We start from the raw sequence: 20808 nt of genomic DNA, 5'->3' as shown, positions 1-20808 counted from the left end.
AAACTCAAGTAGCACCCGCTTTCATTACAGAAACGGAATATATAATCTACAATGTAAAACTACATTATGAATTAACCATTAAAATGAAAATGGGTGTTGGCTTGAAGTTATAGGGTGCAGGAAAAAAATGCCCAGAAACAAAAACAACATTGGGCCTTGTGGCCCAAATTATACAACAAAATAAAAGGATCTTACTATCTACACCCTTTGTTTCTATGTACACCCCATATCTCCTTTTTATCTCTCACTCATCCATTATACTTTTTTTCTTAAAGAAGTATACCTCTTTTACTTTCCAAAATTAGATATACCTAATCCAGAAATATATTTTCAGAATTATGATTCATAGTTTTAAAAATATATTTCTAAAATAGATATATATTTTTTCAGTAGAATAACATTTAAGAATTAAGATAGTTGAAGAGAAATAAAAAAAGATAATAAATGCTTATCTTATACTTATATTTGTTTATCTTATTTTTATTCTTATTAAGATAGTTGAGGAGAAATAAAAAAAAATAGTAAATGCTTATTTTATACTTATATTTGTTTAATAAATGCTTATCTTATTTTTTAGTATAAGTATAAGGATAACATGACTTTTTTTCCAAACCTTATTATGGTGAATTCTTCCCAATTTCACTATAAATGTGTGATGGGAAATTTATATTTTTATATTTTCTAATTCTAAGTGAAAACATAATATCTCTAAAATATCTAGATGTTTATGAGGTTCAGAAGCTTTTTGAAAGGGGAATTCCATGTTCAAGATTTCATTACTAAACATAATATTTTATAACAACGTCTTAATTAACTCTCAAGATGAAAAGACTTCATGTGAACATGCATGTGAATGGTTTTGGGTGGGTGACACACATTGAGAGTAAGAGTTCAATTGAGTTAGACAATACAATAAACAAGGATTTCTTATCATAACAAATGCAGCAATTAATAACTTAGCATAAGTTCTATTTACCAAACAAGAAATATAAAACAAGTTGAGATTGCATATTTACATCAGCAACAAATTGGGACAGTGAATAATCAGTGATAAGTATAAAGATGTTAATGTAATCACACAGACACACTCCAAATGCTCGGCACATCCAGGTTGCACCAAGAGGACAACGTTAGGCATGCCATGAGAAGTACCTACTTTATTCATCACTTTCTAACAGTACTGCATTCAGAAGTGAAGACGTGAAACATTAGATGGTCATATAATTAATGTAGCCTGGTCAACTTATATTCAAACACATGCATGCTGAAGTTTTGGAGGAAGAGACTTAGAATTCAATTATTTCATAATACATTTTTTGGAGAGGAAAAATAAATTCTAAATATGTCCAAGGCAGATCAAATGATAAAAATTTAGTCCTATAGTTAACCTAAAGACATAAAAGTTTGTAAAAATATCTAGAGATTCTCTCAATAAATTAAAGATCTTAATTATGATAACTCGAAGTTGATAATGACTTAATATTTGCATTTTCTAAATAAAAAAAACATAACCTGAATAAGTAAAATATCTAGAAGTACATAGATAAATAAGTAATATATAGGGATTCAATATATAGGATAGGAGGGTGAACATATCAGAAAGTAATACTAGAATACGTAAACAGTCTCCCTGTTGGAGATAATTAAACAGATACTAGATAAAGGTAATAGACTATCATCACATTGTTCCTGAAAGCATAAATAAAATACGATCTCTTGGAACTAACTTAAAATAAAAAAAAAATGGCCTAACATCCGAATTAAAATGACCTAAAGAAAACGGAAGCACACACTACGTCTTATGATGATGGATAGCTAAATTAATCGAACCACTCGGGAACAAGCTGTTTGCTGAGGGTCATGTAGGCACAATAAAGAAGGCGATCTTTGGCACCAGTTCGATGGTTATTGGTGTGCTTGCAGAAATATCTGAGTTGATTAAGGGTGCAGAAACCCAGCATTTGTCCCAGCAACAAGAACAACCAATTAATTGATCTTTTCTTAGTGTACACAAGGATTGGTTTGATGCAATTTTCTCGTCCGCAATGCACACATTTCGGCGTCACCGGATTCACCCACGCCGCCGGGGCTCTATCATGCATGGACCTGCTTTCTTTCTGAATGAATTTGCGCAACTCGTTCACTTTCTCCTCCAGATCAAGCGTCATCTCGAACTCCTGCTCGCACCTCCTGCACTGAACCCTTCCGGTGATGACGAGAACATTGTTTTCCAATAGATATTTGCGGTTGTGGACGGTGGCCCGGCGATCCGTCGCCCAAGGAAAAGGTGCAGGGATGGTTTCGCTCTTTCCTTGGCTCCGGCGGCGGCGTTGAGACGAGGCACGACGGGAGCGACGTGTCAAAACGGGTGTAGGAGCAGCAGCACCTGGAGCGCTGGAAGGTGACACCACCAACAAAGGGTCAATGTTATGGTTGGAAGATGACGCCAATGAAGGGTTAGTAGAGTTGTGGTTAGAACATGACTCAAATAAAGGGTTAATGTTGTGGTTAGAAGATGGCACCAAATAATTAGGGTAAGGCATTTGTAGTTCCATCAAGGAGATGTTTATTTGAGGAAGGGAAGGGGAAGAAGAGTGCGTGGTTCTCTTTGGACTACCACACCTGAGTGAGAGAGTGAGATCATGCTCATGATCTTCTAAGTCCCTTGCGTTCTTCATTCCTGCGGCACGGAAAAAATTATCCATGGGAAAAGAGAGAAAGAGATGCGATATACGTATGGCTTGAAAGTTTAAACAACAGAAACTCGGAGCCTTTGAGAATATAAAGACCATCAGGAGTCATAAGATAGGGTTTGTTTTACTTTTTGATATCTCTTTGATAAATGATAAACCAATTAATGGCGATTCAAAATTTGTTTGAGGGTTGTGACTTTTTAAAGACTAATAGCTCCGAACATTGCGTCCATTCAAAGTTCGATGCTCGAAATCTTAACAGCGATTTTGATGCAACTGATTATATTCCTTGAATGTGATATTCTGTTAGAAATAACTGACTGTGTCCAAGAGATAACTTTACTCATGTACTGTACCCGAAGAAGACTCAATCGTAATATCTCTTTGAATTCTTAAATTTCAAAAACTAATAAACAAAGTAATTAATTAATACCTTTGAATCCTGACGGGTCCAAGATCAGATAACTTCTCCTGCACGCATTAGCATACGTGGAGTTTTAACCCATTTTCACTCGATTCATTGCATGTATGAAACCCTGTTCTTGCTCTCTTCTTAATTAAGTCCTATTTAATTTTTTTTCTTTAAAAAAAATGCGTCTAGTTATTACAGTGGTGGATACTGGCCAGCAGGCAACACTACGTTAGTCTATGCCTGTTAACTTTGCTGACAATTTGAGAATTGTAAGTAAGTCTATTTAAAGAATTGCTAGTAAAATCAACTTAACAAATTATCAAAACGAAATGAAAAAAAAAAACCCTAGTAAGTTCAAGTTCATCAATCAAACTATTTTGGTTTCTAATATTTTTTTTAGTAGATTCACTAACCGCGAACAGAAAATAATAAAAATTGAACCAAATAAAGATAGAATAAGCACTCGCTTGCAGGGCTATGGAGAATGCAAGGTTATCAAGATACATGTCTAAGACTTCATTGGAAATGCAAGTTAGTTTTAATGGGCTTAATAGTGTAGTTAAGTACAGTATTTAAAGTTGAAAGCTTGTGTCGTTTTTCAAGATTCTAACAACTGTAGTAATTGTTATAGTAGTTTCTACATGTATTTGTCTTGGCCGAGCATCATCAAGAGTGCAAATCGAGTAATGTACTATTTTAGTTGGAAGCTTGTGTTCCAATATTTCAATATTTTAATAGTAATTAATATTTTAGTTTGTATGTTGTCTAGGACAAATCTTTACTAGTATTTTATAAAATTAAAATTTATAATAAATAAATAATTTTAATAAATTACTATATTATCATAAGTAAAATATTTAAATGATTATTTATGTTATAGATACACAATGAACAATTTAAATTATGATATAAGGATATCTTGAACTATTGATAATTTCTTAAAAATTAATTGAAATTCAATTTAAAGATAAAGATATAGATTAAAAGAGATACATGATTAATAAAAAGCAAATATAAAGATAGAAATAAATGGATGTTGGTTTGAAATGGCTGAGATCGAGATAACTTGTTTCACTAGTTGTGGAGATAATGACTTCACAAATAAAAGAAGAGAGGAGATAATATGTGAAAGTGGAATGCACAATCAAAAAGAAAGAAAATATAAAAAGAATGTCTAATTAAAAGAGTAGGAATAGGAAGACTATTCTTCAAGTTGTGTACTTCTATTTATAATATGAGTAAATTAGTGAATGAGAAAATAGTTAATTGAGGTGCAATCAAAAGGTATAAGATGCATGGATTACAAAATTGAAGACTCACCCCTCATAATTATTTTATTTTCTCTCTCTACATATATTATAATTTTTAATACTTATAATTTAAATTTATTGCAAAAAAACACTTTTTCCATTGAATATTTTCTATACATATATAATAGATCAATCTATTTGTTCTATTAAGACTGAATCATTTCAACAAATCTTACCGTATAAAACTATTCTCGATTATATATTGGAATCCAAAAATATAAATTTTGGGTGAGGTTAAATTGGAAAAAAAATATTTCTCTTGGAAAATGTTTAAGATTTAGTAAATATTTTAATATTAATGGTACGGTCTTTATTATTTTCAGAATTATTGCTACAAACCAAATTCTACCATACCTTAAAAAAAATCTACAAAAACACATGTCGAGCAGAGGCGAGAATTATGGCTTTTACTTATTACTTTTTGCATTTCCCATTTTGCTTCCTGCACTTCCAAAAAGACTTCAAGGAACAAAAATACCCCTTTCACCAGGCAATCCTATTCCGCAAGAGTATCAAATCCCATAATAGCTATTTTGAAATATGATTTTTTGTATTCCAAATATCTATTTTGGAATAGGTCTCTCGATTACTTATCATATTCTAGAATAAGTATTTCGAAATAACTATTCCATAATAGGATAAATAATTTGAAGACCTATCCTATAATAGGTATTCTAAAATACAAAAAATCATATTCTTAAATAGTTATTTCAAAATACGATACTTTTATTAAATTACCAATCTAGAATAGGGAAATAGAGTGTTGGACTCCTATCCCATTCATTCTTCACTAACTTTCCCTTCTTTTCTTTCTCTCCCACATTAATAACACACACAAAAACCTCCTTTTGAGATGTTGCAACTCTCTCTGCCACCTCCACCATTCTCTTTTTTCCATGCTTTTACTTGCGCTGCCTCAAACCTCTTCACTCGCAACCCCAAGCCCGTGCCATTATCGTCAATGATAGGAACATTGGCATGCGCGTGGGCATGTTTAAATACAGGCTGGGGAGGGCATTGAAGCTTGAGAGGGAGGGGTGGGAGTCGATGCTAGTGAATAGGATTGTCGATGTTTGGGGAGGATCTAAAGGGCACAAGTGCAATTAGATTGTCACGGTGGCATGAGTGCGGCGAAGTTGTTGCTGTTTAGGTTGTGACAACATGGAGGGGGAGTTGGCATCATTGAGGAAGAACATGTAGGGTATGCAATAGAGGTGCTTGGCGATGCAAGGAAGAGGATGTGCTAGGATTAAGGGTATTTTTGACTTTTCATTATTTTGGAGGTACTAGAAGCAAAATAGAGGGTCTAGATAGTAAAATTCGAGAATTATTTAGATTTGCATAGGCCCAAAAGAAGATTGCCACAAACCAAGTTCTACCAAAAAAAATTTCCCTAGGTTTACCAGAAACACAGTTCTAATTTTTTAAAATTTGAAGCATCTACGTCTAGTCTACCCCTTGATGCAGTGGACGAGAATTTCAAGTTGCTGAAATTTGTAACAATCTACGTATATCCATTACTCGTTGTGCACGGCTTGAAAGTTGATAATTATTAATAGGATTAATTAAGTTTTTAATCCCTTAATTTTATTTAGCTTTTAATTTTTAATTCCTTAAAATTTTTATGATAATTTTTTAGTTTTATCTTCAGTTTTAGAATCTTCCAAATTTTTTCATTTTTAATTTCTCATTTATTTTTATTGCTCAAAATTAGTCTCAAATATAAAATAAAAAAGACTAAAATTAAACAAAACAAAGAGTAATTTTGAGTAATAAAAATAAACAAATGACTAAACACGGGAAAAGAATAGAGGAACTAAAAATATTGATAGAAAATTAATAAAGGATTAAAAATTGTCAATTTTTTTAATGATTAAAAATTAGAATCTAAAAAATTTGAGAAATTAAAAAAATAATTAATCCTTATTGATATATCTCGTATCATAGGAAATGAATGAACAATCTCCTTTTCAAGTCAAATATAATTAATGTGAGCAACAAAATTCGTCTTTTAAGCATGTTATACACCATTAAGAAAAATAATGACTAACACAGTTCTCTTTCTCTTTCAAAGGAAATAATTAGATGGTCTAAAATTATCTCTTATTCATGATCTAAATCAATCTTTATATAATGTATTAAAAAAGTTTGATAAACAAGAAAAAAAAAATACTATATGATATATATGATATGGAGATCATATTAATCTAGGACCACCACATAATTTTTCCTTCCTTTTAATATTTAATACATCAATCAAGTTTATAAATTCTCTCGTTTTCATCCAGGAAATAATATTTGATACTCAAGACTCGTTTAAAATGATTGATTGAGCTGAAACAATCCTATGTAACATGCTCGATTGTCCATCCTCTTTATAGAGGAGGAATGTGGTTGTTGGCTGACAGCTGCTGGTTACTTCATTATTTGAGTACGAACATATTTTCTCTGACCCATAATTAATACTAGCTCATAGTATACTTTCTAGTTAGTAGGCCAACTTCAATCCTTCATCCATATCGAATATCGATATCAGGTTAGTTTTTTTCTTGTAAAAAAAAAAAAACAAAATAAAATAAAGTGATTATTTATCTAAACTATGCTAAACCAAATATGCACAAAACGAGCATATGCAGAAGATAACGATTAGATTACATAAACGTTCTATTCTAAGGCACACCAGAGAATAACATCTTTATTAACGTAGATACATACATAGTTTTTCATCAAGGCGCGCTTTCCTAGCTAGTACACCAGGTCTAGAACTTATGTTATACCTGGCACATATATATATATATAACAAACTTTGATGAAGAAGAACATGAAACTATAGACTATAGTTATGGAGCCAGAGGCAAAGGCACCCAGACTAGATTATCAGGAGGGAAGAAATGACACACAGGTGAGGTTCCCGGCTCAACTTTGAGCACACGAAAGGACACGTGGTCTCGGTCCCACTTAGAGGTGTCCATGTGGCAAATAGCTGCAGCTTGAACTCTCCCTCCATTCTCACCTTCTACCATCACCTCATAGAGATTGGTGTCACTATGCTGGCTGTGGCAGTAAAAAACTGCATAAGGGTAAGGCATGGGGTGACACCCTATAACATTTGGAACTGAAATCACTTTCACTTCTGAGATTGTGTAGTTCTGTAGCAGGGTTGTTGAATTTGTGAGATGAACAGTGGTCAAAACTTTGAATTGTGCATTGGACCCGAACAGATAGTGTGCAAAATCAAACAAGGACTCCAGGGAAGTGGCACAGAACTTGGTCTCTCCTTCCATGGATTCAAATTCACATTGTTTGAGGGTATATTTCATTGCCTTGGCTTGGGGAGAGTGTTTTGGGATGGAGAAGAATTTGAGAAGCGATGGTAGGTGTTTTGATGAGAAAGGAATCTGATCAGCTTCTTCTCTGGTCAGAAATTTTGGAGATGTTGAGGAGTTTTTCTTGGAAAAATAGATGGGCATTATTTTCCCAACCTTCAAATCATTTGGGGTGAAAAACACATTCAGTTCAAGGTCCATGTGTTTGTGATCCTCATGAGATGGCTTATAACCATGCACATCCTTTCCAACTATCTTTTTGTGATCATTTTTATCCTCCTCTTCTTCTATGTCAAATCCTATTCCTTTCTTCACTCTAGCCTCGTCTTTATGGACATGCTTATTCTTCCTTTTTATATCAGCGCCTTCAAGCTGAATAATACTGTCAAGTACAAGACCCTCTGTTGCAAGCTTTTGCAAATCATAGGATACTTCCTTCAGTTGAACTTCATTCCCAGATGTTGTAGCTATCTTTCTAGCTACACTGTCTTGTAGAATCTGCAAAGTCAACGAGTTGAAAAATCAAGACGGAGGATCATGGAGAGATTCTCTTAAAAGTAACAGTTCTCAGATCAACAGGATGATGAAGATTAACTAAGGAACCAAAATCATTTCAAACAAATTAAGTTAATTTGCTTGAAAAAAAAGATGACGAAAAAGTAAAAATATTCCAGAAACAGTTGAATAAGACCTAAGTTGCAAATCTGTAAATGGAGAAAAAAAGAAAGTTTCAAGTCAACAAAGATATGGTTTAACATAGTTGGATCTTACCAAAAAGACAACTAGGGTGCATAGGATGAATCTCCAAGAAGCAAATCCAAGTCTCATTTCTTTGTTTTTCCTTGAAGCTTCTGGCAGAAAAGGAGCAGGAGCTAACTAAAGAGATTGGATGATAGGAAAACTAGAAAGCTCAGAATTCAGAATCAGAACCTTCTGGTGCCGTAGTTTTCTGTCAATTTATGCGTGTTGTTGGGGAGGTTTTACTGTTTTAGTTGGCAAAGTGTGCGTTTTTTCTTAAGTGATTTTTAAAATAAAAATTTGCTTAAGAATTTCTCAAGAGAAATTTGATTTGGGTGTTGTACACATGGGAGACCTTGGGCTCCTCGCAAAGCTTTGATTTACCTCATTGGGCTTCATTATGTTAATTAGTGTACTCTGTTTTTAATTGGCTATTTGATGTACTACGTGATCACGCAAACAACAATTTGCTTAAGTTAACATTACACGTAATTTAAATACATTATCACCATTTGATATATGCCACTCACTTAATTAGTCATCTGTGATTATGAGAGAGGTTAATTATATACTGTCTTTTACACTGTTTTTTATACAAAAAAATAGAAAAATTATGTAATAAATAAGTAAAGTAATAAATAAAAATAAAAATTAATGTTATAAAAAATATGATAAAAAGTATTATATAAATGATGTAATACAAACTTAATTACATTTAACAAATAGAAAAGAGAAAAGAGACATGTCATTTATATAATATTTTATACAATATATTTTTTGTTGAGTAATTTTTAGGTAGAATAAATCTAACACATCATTAAAAAATATCATAAAAAACTTTCTCTCTCCAATCCTCTCGTCTATGTCCAATAATATAAGTTACTCTTTTAGTTTATTTCTCTCTCCATTACATCATTTATTACCTTTCATGTTTTTTTTTCTTCTATCACTTTTTCTCTTAGTTGTAAAATTTGTGACACAGATAGCATTTCTCAATAGAAAATAATTACGATGCAAGAAAAAGAAAGAATTTCGAATAGAAGGTAGACTTCGTCTTTTCTAATATTTGTATAGTGGAGTGAAGACGAAGCATATTTTGAATATGAAATAAGATATATAATATTATATAATAATATTTTTTCTCATGCATTTTAATATATATGTTTTTCCTTTTTTCCTTCCTCTTTCTATTTCTAATTGTTTTAATTTAGTTATATCTTTACTCTCCAAATTTTGTGTATATTTTGAGTCCTTATGATGTTCATCTCAACTCAGATAAATAACATGTTGGCTCAAAATCTATCAAATTGTTAGAGATTCTAGATCTTTGTCACAAATATTCTTCACCTTGAAATAACGTATAACAATATGCAATTTTGATTTCCATTATTTTAATTGTTTTAATTTCATCCCTATTTTTTTTCCAATTGATACAATTAGGTCTTTAAACCTAATTTTTGTCATTGGTAATGAACTCATGACAATGGCCTATGACATGTCATTGTTTATTATGCCTGTTTTGTTAAAACTATACTTATAATATCAAATTGATGTAAATTTTTAATAATCAAATTAACTCTTTGAGGGTTTTTTTTAAAGACAAAAGATATTTTATTGATCTACCACATAGTTTTGCACAAGAGGTGCCTAACCAAGCCAAAACACCTTACATCTGATTTTTCAAAAGAACAAAGGACCAAAAAAAATCTAAGAAACTAAAAGCCCAATCCCTATGCCATTATAACGTGATGAAGCATCTGCAATGTGCCAACCTAGGAATTAAAATTGCCAACCTGCACTTCCTTCTATCTTCGAAGAACAAAGACATCGAAAAGGAAAAATTAAGTAATTAACTCTTTGAGGTGAAAATCAAAGTTTAGTCTTTTTTACTAAAAAGCCATTTGGCAAACTTTTTAACTATAAGGTACGAATAGAATAGTGGAGCATGCATCAAATCAGATGCCAATCTCTCCTTGCTGGCCAGCTTTCTAGGCATCGTGGTGTGTCATAATCAATTCTTTTGACTATTGCAGGTGTCTGTCTCATGTATAGTGGGAATCCAAGAGCGTTGACAAAACTGTTCAATCTGCGGCAGTTGTCATGGTTTTGAAAACCCACTAAAACTTTTGTTGATGGCTGTGGTTGAATAAAGACTCTCAAACGGAACTCAAAACCTGTTACAAACCAATTAAAGTGCCAACCCTGATACATACCACACATTTTCTTATTATTCCCTCATCACACATACTATATAGGGTCACATCTATACATCGAGAAAAATACCATTATCATAAAATATTGCCTTTTCAAAGTCTTAGCCTACGATTCAATCTAGCTACTTTTATTCTTCTACCATATCTCTTTCGCTGTATACACGTGTGAAGCATTTCATTTCTTTGAAACCTTTTTTAAAGTCATTTTGACATTATCATATCAAATCATCAAGCCAATATTTTGGTTTCGACCCAAACCAAAATTTGGCTCTGATTTCCCCCCGAGTTAAATGTAGGAAATGGTACAGAGCCAAAATGATAAAAAGAAAAATGTAGGGGAATTAGGTATAGCCAAACTTTCTTCCACTAATTAAGTGAATGTTTGCGGAAAAGCACGTAACCATAATTGGCTTCCTTCGAAGGATAACTCTCTCTTTTCCTACATATCCCTCACCTTGTTCTATTTCATTTTTTTCATTCTAATGATTAAGGATCTAATAATAATAATAATAAATAACAACAAAAGAATTACTGAAACCTCAAATAAAATTGGGCAGATAGAGTATTTTTTTTATTAACTTCAACACTACTTATTTAATGAACAAAATTAAACCAACGAAACTTGATCACAGTTGATACCATGATTAAATAGAGTCAATTTTCATTTAATTTTTGGGAGCAAGAAGGAAATAGCATTGTGTCTTTATTTATTTTGTTGCCCAGCGAAACATTGTGTCTTCTCCCATGTTTATTTAACATTAATCAATTAAGAACTGAACCGACAGAAACCCTTTTGAAACAATTAATTGTTATAATTACAAGTAGGCCATCTGATGCAGAAATATAGTTGACTTTGGATAGGTTTTCGGCAAAAAGAAGTAGAAGAGAAGCATATGCTAAATAGATATACCGTGCATGAATCTGTGCAAGGGAACAAAAGAAAATGCAACTAGATTTTGATTTGATATTTATTTATGACCATCAGTCCATCATAATCATTTCATTAGTGATGCAACGTTTGAAGTTGACTTTGGAAACAATCCAACCGAGCATTTTGGCGAACTCTTATTATCAACGTTGTGGGTTTAAGATAAAATAATTAAAATTAAAATTTTAGGTCCATCAATAAAATATTTTTTTATTTTTATAAAGAAAAAAATTATATATTTTAATAAAAAGGTTCAACATGTAACTCATATTTTTAAAATAAAATTTATTTCGAACTTGATTATCAAATCAGGATTTGTGTTGTTTTATATTGATCTTATCTCAACCTAACAAATAGACCCACTTATTACCTTGGAGTGCGGGCTTGTTCCATCTGATTACTATGAAATATAAAATATAACAAAATTAAGAAATATCGTGCAAAAATGTGTAACCGGTTGATGGGTCTCTCCCGTTGATTGGATAATTCTGTGAATAAGCGAATTTTCACAAAAGAGTTTAATGTTTTGTATTAATTGTGTAAATTTTTTTATATTATTTATGTATAATATTTTTTCTTTACTATAAAATTGAATTAATTAAGCACGTATAGAGACTTAAATTTAGTCTTTATTCATAATATAATATTAAGGAGTCAAGAGCTACATCAAGAATAATTTCATAAAAAATTTAAAGATCAAAATAAAAATAAATGCGATTTGGAGGAAATGAAGAATGGAAGAACTTTTTATAGACTTTTTTTTGTTTGGTTTAAAATTTTGAAAAATTAAAAAATTATGCACTTTACACCGTCATTTATTATAAACACAACTATCTACCTTAAAGAATAATTTTTTTATTGGTTGATAATATATAATTGTTTTAAACTATCGTGATCATGAAACTAAAAAAGAAAATTTATAATTTTTTTAAAAAAAATAAGAAAGTGCTTTGAGATCGAATTAAAAATTATTTCAGCATCATTTTTTCTAAAGACATTAAACTTCATTGTTACACAATTTCAGCTTCTCTTCAAAATTGAGGATTTAGAAGAAAAGTTATGCTTTACTTAATTTTTTTTTACCACCTAAAATATATGATTAAAATAATTTTTTTATTTTCTTTTTTGTTTCCTCTTACCTACTTAAAAAATTGTTTGTAGATTATTATAAACATACACTCATATTTATTTTATAATAAACTTTTTTTCTTTTTCACGATCATCACATTACTTAATGTATTTATTATTTTTCATTTTTTTTCTTTTCTATGTCTCTTCCTTCTAGATGTTTAGTATTTTTTTTCTTTATCTCCTCTCATTTGCTCCGTTGAATTTTGCAGCCTCCTTTATTAAACAATGCGTTAAGTAATTGACCCGTTGTATATAGGCACAGAGTGACGAATAGACTTGTCTTTTCTTTTGTCGGTCAAAACTTTTTCTATTATAGTATGCCCTATGTCTGCATGAACACGGGAAATCGAATCTGGGTGGTTATACGGCCTAGCCACTTTATCGTTCCCTACCTACCATCTCGACCTTGAAAATAACAAACGTGTATTCTATATATATTTGATTTCTTAACCAATGAATATTAGTCAAGAAATTAAAAAAGTATTTATTTAGTAAATTATAAAAGAGTGTAAAAAAATATAGATAATGTAATTTTTCCTTTTCTAATAAAAATGGTTATACTTTAAGGAGCATTTGTCTTTGGATCATATTGAAATAAATAAAAAGGAAGTAAAAAGAAAAAAATTATAAAATTTTAATAAATATAATAAGCAATAGTCTGTAATAAAAAGATGAAATAAATTCACGTCTGTAATAACCTTTTAATTAATGATGTACTTGATTTTTTTTCCCACTGTTATATATATATATATATATATATATATATATATATATATATATATATGATATAAATATATATGTGTTAATCGTGGGTCACTTGTGCCCTAAAGAAATATCCAGAAGCTGTAGACAACTCTAGCAAAAGTGTCCACAGATTAGTATACACATGAAGTCCAATTTTGCTGTTTTCGTAGTCTTCTCTCTTCTCCTGGTAACCTTATTTTCTGATCATTCTTCTGCTCTACGAAAATTCAGTTCCTCTTTCACCTGCGTTAATTATTAATAATTTTATTTTAGCAAATTATAGCTATATCTGTAGTTTCCTAATTCCTTTGAAGTTTACTTAATCCTTGTTGAAATATGAATTGATGAGTAACAATTGTTATACACGACCCTTTGAATTTTGTGAATAGATTGCCAACTTGAGCTGTGCAAGGAAAGACCTGGGATGGTATTGGAAGAATGTGATGAAGGAGCAACCTATGCCACAAGCAATTAAAGACCTTGTTGAGGATTCACAAGCATCAGCTGCAGGGAAGAAGGATCGTTTTATCAGGGACTTCGATGTAAAGCCTAATGTCATATTATATCACACCCATGTTGTGCCCATGAAGCAGAAGCATAAGCATAAGCAGAATCCTTTTGTCAAGAATCAAGATTGAAGTAAAGCACGATATGCCATGGTTGAACAAACTATATATATCAAAAAGGGTTGTAACCAGTTGAGACCATGATGCATATTGTCTTGTTTGGGCTAGCGATTGACGTTTGAGGCTTTATTATTTAGCAGGAAATTAATTAAGCTGTTAATTAGTGTTTCAAAACTTGTATTTTATTAAAAGCTTGAGCCCTTTAGTTATAGATAGATATAGCTTTAATTGTGGTTATCTAGTTATCGTTCCTTTTGCTGCATCTGCTTTTGATTGGTCTTGATGAAATTTATAACAATAATCATACTGTATCTTGTTCTTGTCAGGATTATTATTTTCTCTTCATAAATTCTTAAGCAACTTTCTCCAGATTGTTGAGAATTCTCACAAAAAGTTGTCTGTCAAAGTTCCAAAGGAATGACTTTTCATTCAAAATTTCGAATATTAAAATGTGATCTTAAAACTAAAAACCAAATGTCATGTGCTAATATTCCCTTCTTTTTTTTTTTGATGATGATGCAATTTAAACATCTGAGGGCGAGAGTGGGCAACGTGCCATGTTGCATGAATACAGGTATCGATATGAGTATTAATCAAAGAACATTGCTAGTATATCAGTAAGAAACATTATTGAACTAACTTCATACCAAAAAACGTGGCTGCATATAATTGGTTAAATAATAAATTAAAGAATAAAAATAAATTAAACCACCCCAAATGTAATTGATATACAAGTTTGTGCTGTTCGTTTCGTACCGTTTAATATTTCTCTATATTTATATTGATTTGCTATCATTACTATTTACTAATATTAATTTAATCTCTTACAAAATTTATTATAAAAAACATTATCATAGTCAAATCTGAATAAACGTGATATAATTTAAATTACGATAATAAATGTCTCAATCTTATTGGTCTAAACCAAATATGTCTCTATCTTAACGAATACATACATAATTACATATTAGATATATGTTTATCTAGAATATAAAATATCCAAATTCTAAATGCATGAGATGATGAGAAGATATATGCTTATCGGAATGCTAGTTTCCCTTTGAAATTAGGCTTGAGGCTACGTGTAGAATCAACTTTCCCTCCTTGCCTTCTTCCCCCGATGAGTTCTTCTACCCTTAATAAATAACAATATGAAATTAACAAAACACAAACACTTCAAAACATCACGTACTCAGGACGCTTTTTACAAATCGGTGGTTAAGAAAAGATGACATTTGTAAACTCTTTTTTAAAAGATGCTTAAGTCTGTTGTATACTTAGATTCGCTGCATTTAAAACACATAGAATTGATACAATGACTTCTTTTTACATAAACATGTGAAATAATGATAGATTTAATGGAAGAATTCGTATTTAATTCTTTGTGTAATTTTTTTTTTAAATCCGTAACATTGTACATTGCAAGTTGATTAATCTTTGATCTACTAAATTGGAAAACACTTAAAACCTCTAAAAAAAATCATTGCACTTAAATATCATTCACTTTATAATTTTGTCCTTTCAATGATCTCTGAGTAAATTAAAGGAGTATTATCACTGACCTTTACTCATATTCAATATAAGATTTGTGTGAAATGGAAAAAATATAAATAAAAATAGCATAATAATTGAATAAATTATAGTATCTTATTATTATGTTATAATCAATGATTTATGTTTATTTTTAAATATTAAAATTTTGATTTGATATTTGTTTGTTATATTAAATTTATATATTAAAAATTATTAACACGTATCTATTTGTTGTTTAGCTAGAAGAAGTATTTTAACAAGTTATAGTGTTATACATTTGAATACCTTTTAAAAGACTAAAATAATTATAACTTATTAACATGTTTTGAAAAACGTGTAAGAATATGCTAAAAAATCATGAATGTTAACATACATTTACTTGTTTTAAAAAATATGTTTCAATAAGTTACACCTTTAAATATATTTTAACAAAGTTAAAATTATAACCTGATAACATACTCTTTCTAAAAATTAAATAAAAGTATATTAACAAATTCTTTATATATATAAATATATATTCTCTTTTTTTATATTTGAAATACATGAATATACCCATTGTCTCCCATTTGTACCCGTATTTTCTAGTACGATCAGCAGTCCAAAAGAGCATCAAAGTTTCTCCTTGCTCTGCAAATATTAATGATGTTGCCGCCACTCATGAACAAGAAACTACCCAATTTTTTAATTGGCAATTCTGGAAGATAATTGACATTCTGGCAGCCTATACGGTTGAATGCGTTGATTTCTTTATGTTATACGGAGTGGTTAACGTGTTTCATAATGTCTTGAACCAACATAATAACATAAGCAGAAGAGAATATTCTTACTTGCTCTAGAATCAATTTTATTATAACATTTAGTAACTTACGCAATAAGAATCGACATGTAAGGTTAATATTAATTATTATATTAAACTGTATTTAATTAGAAATAAGTATTAGAAACTCCTGAAAACTTGTACTAGAACTTTCGCCTTTATTATATTAGTGATAACTTATGTCCTGGTATTTAATTTACAATTTACATTTTTTATTATGACTTTTAATTCATTTCTCTATTTTATATATATATATATATATATATATATATATATATATATATATATATATATATATATATTCACATGCACATGCTTTATATCATTTAAATTTATATAAACATATTTTTTAAAACAAATATGCGTTCATAAATATATGTATAATTTATTAATGAAAGAAATAATTAATATTAATTAATACAAAGATAGAATGCTTAAATAGTAATTTTGTCATCGTATTTTATTTTGACTAACAACGAGAAACTCGTAATATACTTTTCTCTAATAATTTCAAGTTGGTTTTAACTACTACTTCCTCAAGCCCAATATGTTGGCCAATTCCTATAATGGGCTATAGCTTCATGCATTATCATGTTGGTTCCCGTATTTTTTCAGAAATATTTTTTAACCTTTTGGAATTATTATTCTAGAAATAAAAAAGGAAGTGCATTCCAAAATATAATTTTACATTGTGGATATTTTGAAAGGGAAAAAAAGTGCAGGAAGCAACATAGTAAGTGCAGGAAGCAATAGCCCCAATAATGACCCACTTCCGAACATTGCTAGTTGCTGGCTCGTACTCTAAAATATGTTAGCTTATTCTAATTTGTTATTTTTTTTGGTTTTGATGAGTGTTGGGCTTTATGTTGAAGCCCATTTTTGTTTTATTTCGGGTCATGGCTGATGGAATGAAATTACATGTTTCTATTTTTCCTAACTCTGCGCATTTAATTGGTGTGGATTATAATCGATGTTTATAAATTGCTTTTATAAAAAATACTAATAATCTCCTCTTTTGTTTGGTAGCAGTGGTGAAAATCAGATCACAACTTTAGATGATTATTTTTATAGTAAAGTTTTTTTTTTAAAAAAAATAAACTAAAATTTGAAGATTGTAATTAGAAACTAATATATAAAATATTTTTTTGGCTAACTTTTGCTTTTTCTATTTTATACGAAACAATTTATTAATTTAAATATAAAATTAATTACTAAAAGTATTTTCAAACTCTTAATAATGATTATTCACACAGTACAAACCAAACTAAATAGATTATCTTAGAACAAATTTCACTTAATATATCTAAATATAAAATTTATTTGATATAACTAATTATTAAAATAATTTGTTTTTCACAACTAATCCAAATACACACTTAGTTGCTCTTTTTTTTTTTTTTCTTGTTCAAACTTCATAAAAAGCATACTACTTAATATTCTTTTTCTTGAGATAAGGACGTAAATGAGTTGAATTATTGATGAATTATTTAAGTTCACTTTCGAATTCATTTGTTTAATTAAATGTTCAAGCTTTACAACCTCAACATTACAATTTATGAATAGTTCATTTATTTAAATTAATTATGATAATTTTACTGGCATTTGTTATTTATATATTTATTATGAAAATACATAGAACTTTGTTGAGGGCAATAAAATTGATTTTGAAGTTTTTTTTAATATTTGATAAATTATGATTTTTTTATTGAATTATGAAAATTTAATTGTTTATAATTTTTTTAATTTTATGTAGAAAATGTTATATACATATTTTTAGTTATAGATTATCATGTAATATTAAATGTTTATTAAATACTAAATTGATAAAACTAAAAACCAATTTAAGAAAAAAATTTATAATAGCAAAACCAATTAAGACTTCAATAAGTTTTTTTTTTTTTTTTTGTCAAAATGGTATTCTATAGGGACAAAGAAAAAAAGAGATAAGCAAAGGTGATTTTGTTTCATGGTACGTTGACGTCTATTTGTTGAAGATAACAAGGTTAATTTGTCCGTCTTCCAATTCAAGCATATAAAAATTATTTCTCAGTTGTCACGTTTTAAGGTTAATTGAAGGTTTGTTAAGGCAGATAGAGAAGCTGGCCTGGTGAGGCATATCAACAAAGAAGGAATTCTTTATGCTGACCAAATGGCTAATCCATTAAACTATGATTATAGGCTTTTATCATTTGGGATGAACGCCGGTGGGAGACCCTGCTGATTCTTGATGCTGCAAAAGTTGGCACTTGTCTTTGTAATATGCTATTCTTTTTCTTGGGTCATCTGACTCGTGTCAAGTTGATACTTGATACATAGTATTATATAGCCACTGCAGCACTAAATAATACCTGACAGTTGATCACGGAAAAATACGTATACAAAAGGTTTGAATTTGATTATATAATATTTTAAATTTAATTCAATGACATAACACTGATTATATAATTTTTTATGTTTGACCGTGTTTTTTGAAAATTTGTTATCTGTTTTTATGGAGTTTTTTCTTTTAGAAGAAAACTTTGTTTAATTACAAAAACACTTTAAAAAAATTTTAAATCATAATTCAATTCTTCTTCTTGCGATATTGCATTTATAGTTTGGTATTAGAGTTAAACCGAACACTTGATACTATTTAAAGAAAAAGATGACGACAACAACAAAAGTCAATACGACCAGGTCTCATAGATATTATTCACCACTTTGATGCCTAAGTTTATCTTTTTCCAAAAAAAAAAAGTCCCTTGGAGAAGAAAGGATATGCATAGTTGCTTGTTAATCTATGTTTAATTTAAAGACCGAGTTAGATAAACTCACTCTTAGTATTAATTCAAGTGAGTTTATTTTAGTATGATTTATCGGATTTTCGAGAAATAAAATCTGAAAATTAACGGCTCAAACCAACAAGAATCCAAAAAAATATACTCCATCAAAAGAGAACTCTGAAATTTGAACACGTTGAAAGATTGCGAGTGGCGAGGCTCCAATAATTGAAAACTGCTTCATGGAGAATCTACTTCTACGTCAATTCCGAGTCACCTTGGTGGAATCACGAGTAGTTTACAAATTTGAGATACATTAAAAATAATCAAACGGTTCAATTTTAGGATGAGGAGTACACACTCAAGCCAGGCAAAACATGCTACAAGTACTTCCAGATTCTTTATTACTCTGCCCAGGTTTTTCAGGATTGCTTCTTAGAGGAGAGCACAAGATTAATGCCAAACATAATTCGATGGAAAATTTGGCAATATTTATTATTTAAATAAAGTCCGTGCGATTCTGCAACTCCGCGCTTGCTGCCAGAAATGCAACAATACCATCAGACTTTATCCCGACAGACAAATCTTTACACTCACTAACAATAACATGTTCAATTACTTTTTTAGTTTTCGAATGTATTTTTAAAAAATGGTTTAATTTGGTCATTCTTTTTTAAAATATTCAATTAAGTTCTTTATGTTTTTAAAAAACATATTCAATTTAGTCCTATTTAAAATAATTTTGATCTTATTTTTAAAATTTTAGAACATTGAAGACAAATAGGGATCAAATTAAATTCATTTTTAAAAAAATAAAAAATTTAATTGAATCTTTTAAAAATAAAAAAATCCTAGTTGAATCATATTTAAAAATTTCATGACTTAATTAATTTTTTTTAATAATAAAGGATCAAATTAAAAAAAAAATAGATACAAAAATTAATTAAACTTAATTGAATCATCTTTAAAAGTCATTTATCCATACACTAAATGTTAATATAATACGTTATACTATTAATTTAATGTTTGTCAAAGAGTTTATCGCAAGTGATAATCGTCTAACACGAGTGATCATCATCATCATGCCAGACATTCACGTTGAACCATTATCGATTTAATTTGAACCTTTTGCAATGGCATAATGGGTCACATTTCCCTCGTCAAGCAAATCCGAGACACAATTTGAATTGGTTGCGAGAAACAGAATCCAGAACATTGACAACGCGTGATTGATCAAAGATTGTCAAGTTTTGGTTTAACTGTAAGTCTGTAAGTAGAAAAATTAAAACCATGGACAGTTAAGTTAAAAATAGGAATAAAATTAATATTGTGAAAAATCCGCTAGCTGCAATGTAGGAGCTAGCTAGGTGACATGGAAAGAAAACACGATTTCTCGGTTCCCTATTGCCATGCATAACTATTCGTCATGCTTCTCTCTTTCTTTTGTGAATCCTCCTGTCCTTTGCTCTCAGGTAACATTCTCTTTCAAAACGCCATGCATGCAAAATATCAATCGTATGTTCAAAATCAAAACATGTACAACAACACAGGATATACTTTGTTTTTTTGCAGGTTTGG

The 20808-nt window shown here is 29.9% G+C and overlaps 3 protein-coding genes across 3 annotated transcripts; 1 reads left to right on the top strand and 2 right to left on the bottom strand.

Annotated features, from left to right (window-relative positions):
• Positions 1-1820: 1820 nt before the first annotated feature.
• On the bottom strand, positions 1821-2678 carry LOC102670193 (uncharacterized). The gene has a single exon (XM_006578961.1). The coding sequence runs from the start codon at positions 2676-2678 to the stop codon at positions 1821-1823; it is 858 nt and encodes a 285-aa protein (XP_006579024.1).
• A 4368-nt stretch (positions 2679-7046) lies between these two features.
• On the bottom strand, positions 7047-8827 carry LOC100806829 (uncharacterized). Its single transcript, NM_001317609.2, has 2 exons — positions 8513-8827; positions 7047-8239 (listed from the first exon to the last, which is right to left on the bottom strand). The coding sequence occupies exons 1-2, from the start codon at positions 8567-8569 to the stop codon at positions 7256-7258; spliced, it is 1041 nt and encodes a 346-aa protein (NP_001304538.1). The 5' UTR covers positions 8570-8827; the 3' UTR covers positions 7047-7255.
• A 4714-nt stretch (positions 8828-13541) lies between these two features.
• LOC100816105 (organ-specific protein S2) lies at positions 13542-14446 on the top strand. Its single transcript, XM_003522910.4, has 2 exons — positions 13542-13682; positions 13885-14446. Exons 1-2 carry the CDS (start codon positions 13638-13640, stop codon positions 14131-14133), a joined length of 294 nt encoding a protein of 97 aa, XP_003522958.1. The 5' UTR covers positions 13542-13637; the 3' UTR covers positions 14134-14446.
• The last annotated feature ends 6362 nt before the right edge of the window (positions 14447-20808 follow it).

This window comes from Glycine max, chromosome 4 (assembly GCF_000004515.6).
Source record: "Glycine max cultivar Williams 82 chromosome 4, Glycine_max_v4.0, whole genome shotgun sequence".
NCBI lineage: Eukaryota > Viridiplantae > Streptophyta > Magnoliopsida > Fabales > Fabaceae > Glycine > Glycine max.
This window is presented reverse-complemented; position numbering and strand designations above follow the sequence as displayed.

Coding starts and splice junctions, on each gene's coding strand:
- LOC102670193 (XM_006578961.1), bottom strand. CDS start 2,678: ATGAAGAACGCAAGGGACTTAGAAGATCATGAGCATGATCTCACTCTC.
- LOC100806829 (NM_001317609.2), bottom strand. CDS start 8,569: ATGAGACTTGGATTTGCTTCTTGGAGATTCATCCTATGCACCCTAGTT. Junction 8,240..8,512: donor GCACCCTAGTTGTCTTTTTG/GTAAGATCCAAC, acceptor TTGACTTTGCAG/ATTCTACAAGACAGTGTAGC.
- LOC100816105 (XM_003522910.4), top strand. CDS start 13,638: ATGAAGTCCAATTTTGCTGTTTTCGTAGTCTTCTCTCTTCTCCTG. Junction 13,683..13,884: donor TAGTCTTCTCTCTTCTCCTG/GTAACCTTATTT, acceptor TTTTGTGAATAG/ATTGCCAACTTGAGCTGTGC.